At 61.0% G+C, this 10,331-nt stretch overlaps 2 protein-coding genes across 2 annotated transcripts; both read right to left on the bottom strand.

Moving 5' to 3' along the window:
- GJA4 (gap junction protein alpha 4) lies at positions 1–3,230 on the bottom strand. Its single transcript, XM_054170984.1, has 2 exons — positions 3,142–3,230; positions 1–2,216 (listed from the first exon to the last, which is right to left on the bottom strand). Exon 2 carries the CDS (start codon positions 2,193–2,195, stop codon positions 1,164–1,166), a length of 1,032 nt encoding a protein of 343 aa, XP_054026959.1. The 5' UTR covers positions 2,196–2,216; positions 3,142–3,230; the 3' UTR covers positions 1–1,163.
- GJB3 (gap junction protein beta 3) lies at positions 3,134–9,686 on the bottom strand. The gene is made up of 4 exons (XM_054170897.1): positions 9,351–9,686; positions 8,069–8,219; positions 6,157–6,994; positions 3,134–3,474 (listed from the first exon to the last, which is right to left on the bottom strand). The coding sequence occupies exons 3-4, from the start codon at positions 6,962–6,964 to the stop codon at positions 3,134–3,136; spliced, it is 1,149 nt and encodes a 382-aa protein (XP_054026872.1). The 5' UTR covers positions 6,965–6,994; positions 8,069–8,219; positions 9,351–9,686.
- Between the last annotated feature and the right edge of the window lie 645 nt (positions 9,687–10,331).

Raw genomic sequence — 10,331 nt, 5'->3', positions numbered from 1 at the left:
CAACTTTATTCAACAAGATGTAACACTGAGTCTGCCAGGGAGGGAAGGAAACAGCACTGAGGGCAGTGCCCACATCCCACGCTCCTGCCTGGGTCACACAGGACCCACAGCTCCTTGGTCAGGGCAGGGCACTGCCCTTTCATAGCATCGTGGCCTGGAGAAGCTGGAACAACTCTCATGGCTGTGATTGGTTCTTCCATCCTGTCCCTTCCCCTCCCAGCACCTGAGCCCCCAGCAGGACATGACCTGTACAAAGTCATAAAACCAATAACTCCCCCCAAAACAGCAGCTGCCAGGCTAATTCCTCCCACCCAACCCACAAGGCTGGTGGGTGCATGGCCCAGGCTGGACACAGCTTCCCAGATCCCCACACAACTGCACCTTTAAGGCAGAAGCTCCATGCTCAGGCCAGTGGGTTAAAAATAACTTAAGAGGCACAAACCAGATGGGAAAGGATCCAGGGCCAGGAGGCTGAGGTGGGGCTCACACTCCTAGGGCAGCCGAGGGGTGACCCTGCAGCCATCGGGATCAGCTGGGCACTGCAGAGCCCCAGCTGGGAGCTGCTGGTGGCTTAACCCCTCCGTGCCCCATGGGGAGGAGGCAGCGCCTGCAGTAAGCCCCGGGCAGGAGCTGCTGGTCCCACTGGCTCCATGCCGAGGTCACAGGAACAGCACAGGGCTGCCGGCCAGGAGTTACCCCGGGCTGAGCCTGCTCCGTGCAGGGGCTGGAGGCGAGTGGCTTCCCACGGCCACATCCTGGCTCTCACACCAGCGAGGGCTCCGGCAAGAGCCGGGAGATGGCTGAGCCGCAGACCCCAAAGGGCAGCAGCCTCCAGCCACGGCTCTGGGGACAGCTTGTTCCCAGCCTATGGCTCCAGAGATTTTTCCCTTTCCCACGGCAAGGCACATGGGACACAGCGTCCCGGGGAACTATCTGCAGCTTCCTTCCTTGCTGGGTCTGTGGGGAAAAGAGGAGGGAGCAGAGGCTCCAGGGCAGCACTCAGTCCCACTCCTGAGCATTGCATCCCAGAATTGGGCAGGTCGAGGTGGGAACAACCTCCAGAGCAGGGCCCACCTATGTGGCACTGGGCAGGAGGCAGCTGCCTTTGCAGGCACAAGGGATCAAGAAAGGCCCCCCCTCAGCCAGCTGTGGCCAGCCTGGCACTAGACATACTGCTTCTTGGAGGCTGAGCTCCCGGGCCGGCTGCACAGCTTCTCCTCCAGGGCAGGGGCTTCAGCAGTCCTGGGGGCATAGGGGTCCGACAAGGGTCTGCTACTGCTGGCCAGTGCCAGATTCTCCTCATTGTGGAAGTTGGCCCAGTTCTGCTCACTGGAGAGCTTGTTGTAGGCCTGGTAGGGTGGTGTGTGGCTGTCGGCCACGGGCAGGAAGGGGTAGTGCTTGGGTGCATAGGGGCCCGAGGCCATGTTGTCAGCAAAGGTGTCCTGGCTCGGACCAGCCGGCCTCGACACCTTCTTGAGGTTGCTAAAGAGGTTCTTGCAGCAGAGGTGGAAAAGCTCTAGGAGATTCAGGACTAAGGAGATCAGGCCCATCACCAGCATGAAGATGATGAAGACGCTCTTCTCGGTGGGGCGGGAGATGAAGCAGTCCACCTGGTGGGGGCAGGGGTCCCTCTCGCACACGTAGCGGGGCAGCATGGAGAAGCCATACAGGTACCACTGCCCCACCAGGAAGCCAGCCTCGAAGATGCTCTTGCAGACCACGCTGATGATGTACGTCCACATCAGCGCCCCTCGGATCTTGAGCCGCCCGTCCTCGGTCACGTAGATCTTGGACATCTTCTTCTCCACCGCTGCCAGGGCCTGCTCGATCTTGGGGTCCTTGCTAAGCACAGCCCGGAGCTCGCTCTCCTGCTGCTTCAGCTTCTCCTCCTGCCGGGAGAGGTACACGACGTGGCCGAGGTAGATCAGGGTCGGGGTGCTGACGAAGAGGAACTGGAGCACCCAGTAGCGGATGTGGGAGATGGGGAAGGCTTTGTCGTAGCAGACGTTGGTGCAGCCTGGCTGCTTGGTGTTGCAGACGAAATCCGACTGCTCGTCCCCCCAGACGGACTCCCCGGCCAGGCCCAGGATGAGGATGCGGAAGATGAAGAGCACGGTGAGCCAGATCTTCCCGATCACCGTCGAGTGCTCCTGGACTTGGTCCAGCAGCTTCTCCAGGAACCCCCAGTCACCCATCTTCTAGGGACACTTCTGCCTCTGCCAGCAGAGAGAGGAGGGGAAGGGAAACAAATGAACCCTCTGCTTCCATGCTGAAGAGCACAGGACAGATGGAGTCACCTCAGCCCCAGGCTCTTAGGAGGTGGCTGCTCTGCAGAGGGTCCCAGCAAAGGCACCAAGGAACAGCCTAAACCCTGAGAAGGGAGGCTAGCAGCATTTAGGAGCACAGGAGTAGGAAGATGGGGCTGAGGTAAAAGAAGCAGAGGAGGGATTCACCTCCCCCAGTGGCACCCAGCCCTCTGCACCCGTAGTTTGGGGCTGTCCTGGCCTCCCAAAACACAGCCCATGGGCTGCCCGAGGAGGTCACAGCCACAGCAGCCAGAGAGGGGACATGGCAGGGGCTCACAGGAGCAGCTCAAAGTTGTCTCTTCCCCAGCTCTCCTGAGGCACAGAGAGCAGCAGGGTCGTGGTGAGGGGAGTGCAACCCTCCCAGGGTACAGCACTCATCCAAACACTCTGCCAGGGTTCACCCCACACTGGCAGGACAGTTCCCGGCCAGTTCCCTTGCCGTGCAGCAATGACACTCAAACCTCACCCCCTTTAGGGACCCCCCCGAGAGCACTCACCACACAGAGAACTGCTGCAGGGACCCCTGGGGGGTGCCTCAGCCTCGACCCGCTGAGCCCAGTCCGCATCCCCACGACTAGGAGGGAGAAAACAGCCCCAGCCCTGAGCCCTAATTAACCTCCGTTAATTAAACCGGCAGAGGTGTCAGCTGCGCCCGTTAAAGGGACACCCAGCCCGGGGATAGTGCCCCAAACAGCCGGTGAGGGCAGTGCAGGATGCGTCGATGCAGACAGCGGGTGGCAGAGATGATGGGGGTGTTCCCTGTCCCAGTGTTCCCTGTCCCGGTGTCTCCGAGCGGTGCCCAATGTCCCGCGGGTCCCGAGCACCCCTCACTCACCTCCGCCGCTCCGGACAGGTCCCGCCTGGTTCGGGTCGTGCTGGGTGTGAGGGGCCGGGCCGGGCCGGACGGCTTTGGCCGTGCGGGGCCCGGGGGGAGCCGGGGGAGGAGCGCGGGCAGGAAACCGGGGGCTGTGCCGCAGGTGTGCGGGGCCGCCCCCGCTCCGCTTCGCTGCCCCCGGCCGAGGGGGTGGCTCCAGCTTGGGGATCGGGGGTGGTGGAGGCGTGGAGCATTCCCCGGGGACAGCCGGGACCAGCGGGGACCCCCGCAGATCTTCGGGGCTGTGGAGGATAAAAGGGACTCCGGGGGACGGCCGGGACGCCCGGGCCGAAGCTGTGGGGGGCAATGGGAAGCCCGGGTCTCGCTGCCCGGGTGTCGTTGCCCTCTCGCCCGCGGCTGCAGCTCCGCCACTGAGAAAAAACCCACTGAGGGGGGTAGAGGGAAGTGCCTGGCGTACGCGGAGCCTGCCCACAGGTGGGACCCTGAGCCTGGGACCCTGAGCCTGGGACCCCACTGCGTGTCCGTAAAATGGGGAGTGCATGTTGGGGGGCAGGGCCGGGGGGATGCCCCAGAGTATCCCCAGGGATGCTTCGTGCCCTGCCCGTCCCGGCCGAGCTGCTGCTAAGGATACGACGGGCGCTGGGTGGTGCTGGAGCCACACCGGAGCTACCCCGGCCCCGTGTGTCCGGGCTGAGTCGTGCCGGGCACCGGGGTACTGGGACCTTCCTCCCTCTTTTTTTAGGGGAGTTTTACTGGCTTTAGTGTCAGGAGGCTCAGAGCAGGGTGCAAGGGACAAGGAGCAGGGACAGTGGGTGGGCAGATGCTGATGTTTTATGCTAAAGTCCTGCTGGCTTTGAGTGGGGGACAAAACCCCCATGTGTGCCCCCTGGGACTGTCTTGCAGAGGCCACCAAGGGCTGGCACAGGTGGCATGGAGGGACTGGGCTCTTGAAAGCAGAAACTGGGCCAGTTCACACACACAGAACTGGGAGCTGCTGCCTCTCCCGCAGTCAGATGTGGCATTTCCTGCTCCCACACAGGGCAGAGCTGGGGCAGAGCTGGGGCAGAGCTGGGGCAGAGCTGGGGCAGAGCTGGGGTCACATTGTTATGTTTAATAGAAAATAATTGTTGTGCTTCAGGTAGTGCCCATGTGCCACTCCATGCCCTGACACCAGTGTGCTGCAGAGCCCAGTGCCCATCTCCCAGTCAGCCCACCATGAATCCTGCTTCCCCCTCCCACCACCCTATGGTAGTGGCTGCCCAGGTGGCATCATCCCCTTTTGGTGCCAGTCCCCAGTGATGCCAGCCCTTTATGGGTGAAAACAATCACCTCTGGGAAGCTGCTCCAAACCCACAAAGGAACCAGCGCTACCCTCACCTATGAATGAGCCAGCTCCCACATTGCTTTACCCACCAGGAGGATGCCCAGCATAGGTTTCACCCACACCACTGGGTGTTCCATGGGGGTGTTCCAGAGCAGACCCACACTGATGTCAGAGCCAGTTCAGCCTCCCGGAGCATCTTTCCTTTGACACAGGGTGCCCTGCCCTATGCCCAGGGCTGGCACCACAGGTGACATGGTGCTGGTGTGCCCACAGGAGCATCCCATGCTGGAAGCACTTGCTCTGCGCCCCAGCACAGAGAGCTGTTACCCTCCAGGCAGCTTGGACATCACCATCACAGCCTCTGGCAGCGTTTGTGCACACCCCGACGGAGCGAGCAGGGAACACGTCTGGCTGGGGCACCAGCAGACCCCATGTGGAGCACTGCTTAAGGAGACATTAAATGGAAATAATTTCTATTTATTGTAATATTTATCAGGCTTTAGTCAATAATTGATGCTGATCCCTCTTGCATTTCCTCGGGGGCCAGCGGCGGTTCTGGAGAATTAAAGTTTAACGACGCGTGACGAGCTGGGAGGAGCTGGGAGCTCCACCCGAGCTGCCAGGCAAGACCTGGCCATGGGCTCCTGAAGAAAAACCTCTGCAAATCCTTTTCTTCTGCCTTCACCGGTCCCGTCCCCCGTTCCACACACCCCCCCCCCGCCCCTCCCCCGCTTCCCCCTTTCTCCCTGCTCCCCCCTTCCCTCCCCCGATTTACAGCACGCAGAGCAAGTCCCTGTGTACAAACACCACAACGTTTATTGGCCTTTTGGAACCGCAGCTCCTGTCGCCTGTGCCGCATCTGTCAGGGGTGAGGGAGGATGTGAAGGTACCAAAGGAAGCAGCAGAGCCAGCAGGGGCGTTTGGGCAGGACAATGGCACGGTGCCTGCATGAGCACAGGCACCAGTACTGGCAAACTGGGGGCCGTCACTGTGCTGGGTGACACCAGCCCTGAGAGGGCACTGACCAATATGTTCATATGCAGAGCTGGAGGACCCAAGAGAAGCTGTTGGGATGCAGGAGTCCCCTTGCTCCCCCCTCACCATCCCCAGTCCCTGTGCTGTCCCAGCTTGATGGCTTCATCCTTGCAGCTTGTGACCGGGCCTGCTGCTGGGTAAGGTGCTGGTGTCTGTGTTGATGTGATGGCCAAGCCCCACGGTGCTGCCACATGCAGACAGAAGAGCTCCAGGGCTGCCCTAGCCTTACCTGCATCTGCTCAGGCACCCCTGGGTCTCTCCTGAGGGGCTTCAGTTTGCTGGCTGTAGTCATTTTCCACATGGATTGACTCTCAAGGGTTCAGGGACTTGGCAGGCTTGAGATGCTGCTGGGCCAAGTGGAAGGTGAAGGGGCTGGAACAGGTGGACTCAGAGCTCCTCTCCTCTGTGGAAAGAACAGACACCCTCAGGCATGCCCATGGGCAGCAGGCAACCACCTGCCACAGAGTGTGCCTGTGCCACTGAGACCCCTAGGGACATGCCCACAACCCCAGGCAAGAAGGTTCCCATGGGCATGACCCCTTCCCTTACAGCCTTTGACATCCTGGCTGAAGAGTTTGGTGGTGACCTCACCAAGTGACCACCTCAGGGGCCAGCCATCCCTGAGCGTGCCTCCCTCCCTCTTTCCCTCCCAGCACCCGGCCAGAGAGCAGCCCAGTTGGGAGCTGAGTCCCACAGAGCTGCCACACACCTAGTCTGGGACTTGTTGTCCTTCTCCTCCATCTTTGGGTGGCACTGGCAGGTGGAGGCCTTGCTGTAGCTGACGGAGCGCTTGACAGACTTCTTCCACTTCCGCGCGCTCCGCACAACCCGCTTGAAGATGAGGTAGAAGATCTCACAGACGGTGAGGACGATGCAGATGGAGGAGGCTCCCACCATGAAATAGGTGAAGACTCTCTTCTCGGTTGGCCGAGCGATGTAGCAGTCCACGGTGTTGGGGCAGGGCTTGTCGGAGCACTTGACCAGCCGCGGCAAGTCGAAGCTGTCCCACATCTTGTGGAGGAGGTAGAGGAACAGGATCTCGATGATGAGCTTGAAGAAGAGGCTGAGCAGGTAAGTCCACCACAGCCCCCCGTGCTTCTTGCCCGTGTTGCTGTAGAGCCTGGGACAATCCTCTCCGTTCTTCTCCCGGTGCTTCCTCTCGCGGTCTTCCCGGTAAGCCACGTGCATGATGACCAGGAGGGAAGGGCAAGTGACAAAGATGAGCTGCAGGGCCCAGAGGCGGATGTGGGAGATGGGGAAGAAGTGGTCGTAGCAGACGTTGGCGCAGCCTGGCTGCCTCGTGTTGCAGTCAAAGTCCTTCTGCTCGTCCCCCCAGACGCGCTCGGCCGCCACCACGTAGACCAGCACGCGGAAGACGAAGACCACGGAGAGCCAGATGCGGCTGAAGGCTGTGGAGTACTTGTTGACCCCACTGAGCAGTGCCTGCAGGGTTTTCCAGTCCATGGTGGCTGGTGGAGAACGGAGTTACCCAACCTGGAGGAGGAGCAGCAGAAGCAGTGGCTGAGGAGCAACACGAGGCAGCAGTGGGGCAGCTCATCTCTGGCTGCACTTCTCACCTCCTCGACCCCCTGGAGTCTCTCTTTCCACCACATTTGACTCATTTAGGGGGGGGACAAGATCCCACCTGCAGACAGTGAAGCCTGTCCTCACACCCTCTTGGGGAGAGGTGAGTCTACACCTCTGCCCTTCCTTTCTGATGGAGCCTTTGCTGCAGAGAAAGAGCCACTTGGCCAAGTTCCTGCCACCAAGTCCCTGGCCTGATGGCACAGGTTGTGTAACTTGGCAGCACAATCTGCTGGAGTGGGCCAGGATCAACACTTGAATGCTGTGCAGGGCGCTTGGCACCTCAGCAAAGCAAAGGCTTTTGTGGACACCAGCCCTGCCAGCTGGCAGGACCCCTGGGACAAGGGTAGGAGGAGACCCCGGAGCACATTTCTGTGCCCAACCACCTCTTCCTCCTGCCCTGCTGCCCACAGAGGCAGTACCTGAAGGGGGCTACAGGAAAGCTGAGGAGGGGCTTTTTAGGAGGGCTTCTGCGGGGCTGAAGCTCCAGGGACTTGCAAGGTTCTGGCAGAAAGCATATACCAAAGCCCTGTGGGAACCACGACTGGCCCAGCAGGTTGGGGCCAAGGAGGTGGCACAATGGCTGGCAAACACTTCCAAGGGGAACACATCCCAAATATCAGCAGCCCCAACGTTCAGTTTCTGTGTTCTCTAAGAGAGATGTTTTGTGTCATAAAAAGATGAGGCTTTTCAGACAAGTGCTTTGTTTCTGGCTGCTGAAGAGCACACCCTGGGAGAACAGGACCAGCCCAGGACCCAGTGGGCAGCTCCAATTTCAGGCCAAATCAATCATAGAATTGTTTTGGTTGGAAGAGACCTCTAAGATCACTGAGTTCAACCATCAACCTGATACCACCATGGCCACCCAAAGCTTTGTTCAACCCCCAAGAGCTAATTCCTTCCTTTCCAGCTATTCAGGTCAGTCAGCATCTCACCTCCAAGGACCTGCTGCCCATCACCCCTCCAGCACCCTCCCAGACATACCTGGGGGAGGCTCAAACTCCTTCCCCGCTCAGCGGGGGCTGTGGGGTGGGAAGTGCCCAGCTTGGGGCATAGCCAGGGCTGTGATGGGATGCAGACAATCAAGGTCCCCTTGTCCAGGGAGGGTTGTGTGGCACGATGAGATGTCCCAGGGCTGCAGGGAAGGAACAGAGCCTGAAGTGCTGCCTGGAGCACATGAGGCCACCAGGAGCCTATCCCTGGCTGGGGCTACCGCAGAGCAAGTCCCAAAGCTGTCACTGTTCTCCCACGCTGCTGGCCCAGGGATGTACCAAGAAGTGTGGCTGAGCCAAGTGGGGCCAGGCTGGGGACTGTATGCCAGCCTGTGCCAAGTGCCAGGGCAGTGTCTCTGTGCCCCCACATCTTTGCTTCCCACCCACCTGAAACCAGGAGATCCTTCTCCTTGGCAGACCCATGGCAGCAAGCCAGGGAGGGCAGCAATGTGGAGAGAAGCAGCTGCTTTCCCACCTCAGCTGGTACCAATGGCTGGAGCACTTGCATGCCCCCAGGGTCAGTGCCCCCTTGCCAGCCTGCCAGTTCACCCGTGCCCCCATCCCAGTGCCCTTCCAGCACTAGTACCCAGCTGTCCAGCACCTTTGTGCCCAGCACAGCTCACTACTGGCTCCAGCCATGGACCCATGGTGGGATGGGAAGGGGGTATGAGCTCCGTGCCAGTCTGTGTGCTGGGTACAGTGCTGTGGGAGCCCTGCAGCATGGCCAGCACTGGCAAGCAGCCAGGCAGAGCGGAGGCAACGCTCCAGGTGTGCTCAGCTATGCCTGCAGCACTCATTTGCCTCCCGTGAAGCCCAGCAAACTTGGCAGCCCCTGGCGTGCCAGTCTGCTGTGTCACCAGCAGGTCCTGCCCCGTGTGGGTACAGCAGGGTGTTGGGCTCGAAAATGCCCGGTTCCTGCCTGGGGTGCAAACACATCAGAGTGCAGCTGAGCCCATTCTCGGGGGGCGGGCGGGATTCAGCCTCTTTCAGTCCCTGGGGAGGGTAAAGGGACAGAGAAGCAGGTTCTGAAGTGCTACTCCTGCTCCTTGGCATGCCACACTGTGCCAGCCCCCTGCATCACCAGCATCATGGGCCAGGGACCCCAATGCTGCCTGCTGGGGACCCCACATTCAGCCACTTCAGGCACAGCAACCCCAGCCTCAACCCAGTTCCCACCCACACCTCGTTAGCACCTCGGGGTCTGCGCCCCGCAACCAGCAGGTCCCCAGCAGCCCCATGAACACCCCACAGCTCTGCCTACCCACTAGAAGTACCTGCCCAGCCAGGAAAGGGCCAGATGGAGGTGGCCGTGCCCAGGCAGCTTTGGCAGCAGGGATTCTCTGTCCTGGTGCGAGTCTGGAGCCCTCCTGCGTGCCCAGGCTGTGTCCGCGGCGCTGAGCGGTGAGGGGAGGGGAAGGGTGGTTTGCTCTGCTCCCAGTCACTGGGTGAGTCTGGCAAACAGCTCCTGCAGAGCTTCTCCTCCGTGCACAAGCAGCCACACGCTCGGGTTGAACAATCAAGGCGGGTCAGGTCCTGCAGTGAGATCAGCGGGGCTGGATTCCTCTGCGAGTGGCTCCTGCCAGGTGATGCCCTGTCCCCTGCTCAGCTGGCTCTGGGCAAAGCCAGCACCGACTGCGGGGCGAGCCCAGGATGGCTGGGGATCAGCACCAGGCTCACTCCAGCCCCCCAGCTCTGGGTCAGTCAGCAGCTGTTGCTCAGGATCACAAATTGCACAATTCCAACCCACTGCTGCAAGGATTTTGCCTCGGAAATAGTTTTGCAACAGCTCATCGGTGCCTCCAACCCACGGCAACCTGAGCCACCGCCCTGCCAGCGCTGGGGAGTCCTGGACAAGACCTTTCCCAAAGAGTGGCACAGCCCAGGTGGCAGAGCGTGGCACTAGGGTCCCCGTTCAGCGGGATGCTGCCCTGCCAGCGGTCTCCAGGCCCGTCCTCGTGGGACCTGGATGTGTCCCTAAGGGACGTCCCTCTCCCCAGAGTGCCGATGGCTTGCAGAAGGCTGAGCCAGCTCCTCTGTGCCCAAGCATCCGGGTGCCTGCTCAGCCACCCCCCGCGGAGCTGCCCTGTGCGGTGCCTCTGCTGAGGTGGCCAGGCAGGGACTCGTTTCCGCTTGCCCGAGGCCTCTTGGCTGCCCCGAAGCGTTCCTGGCATTGCTCTGGCACGCCCTGGGGCCAAGCACGCCACGGTGCTTTCCTTGGCCCTTGGAGCCCCACAGGGCTCTTCACCGGGGCCACT

Source organism: Dryobates pubescens, chromosome 20 (assembly GCF_014839835.1).
Source record: "Dryobates pubescens isolate bDryPub1 chromosome 20, bDryPub1.pri, whole genome shotgun sequence".
NCBI classification, from domain to species: Eukaryota; Metazoa; Chordata; class Aves; order Piciformes; family Picidae; genus Dryobates; species Dryobates pubescens.
This window is presented reverse-complemented; position numbering and strand designations above follow the sequence as displayed.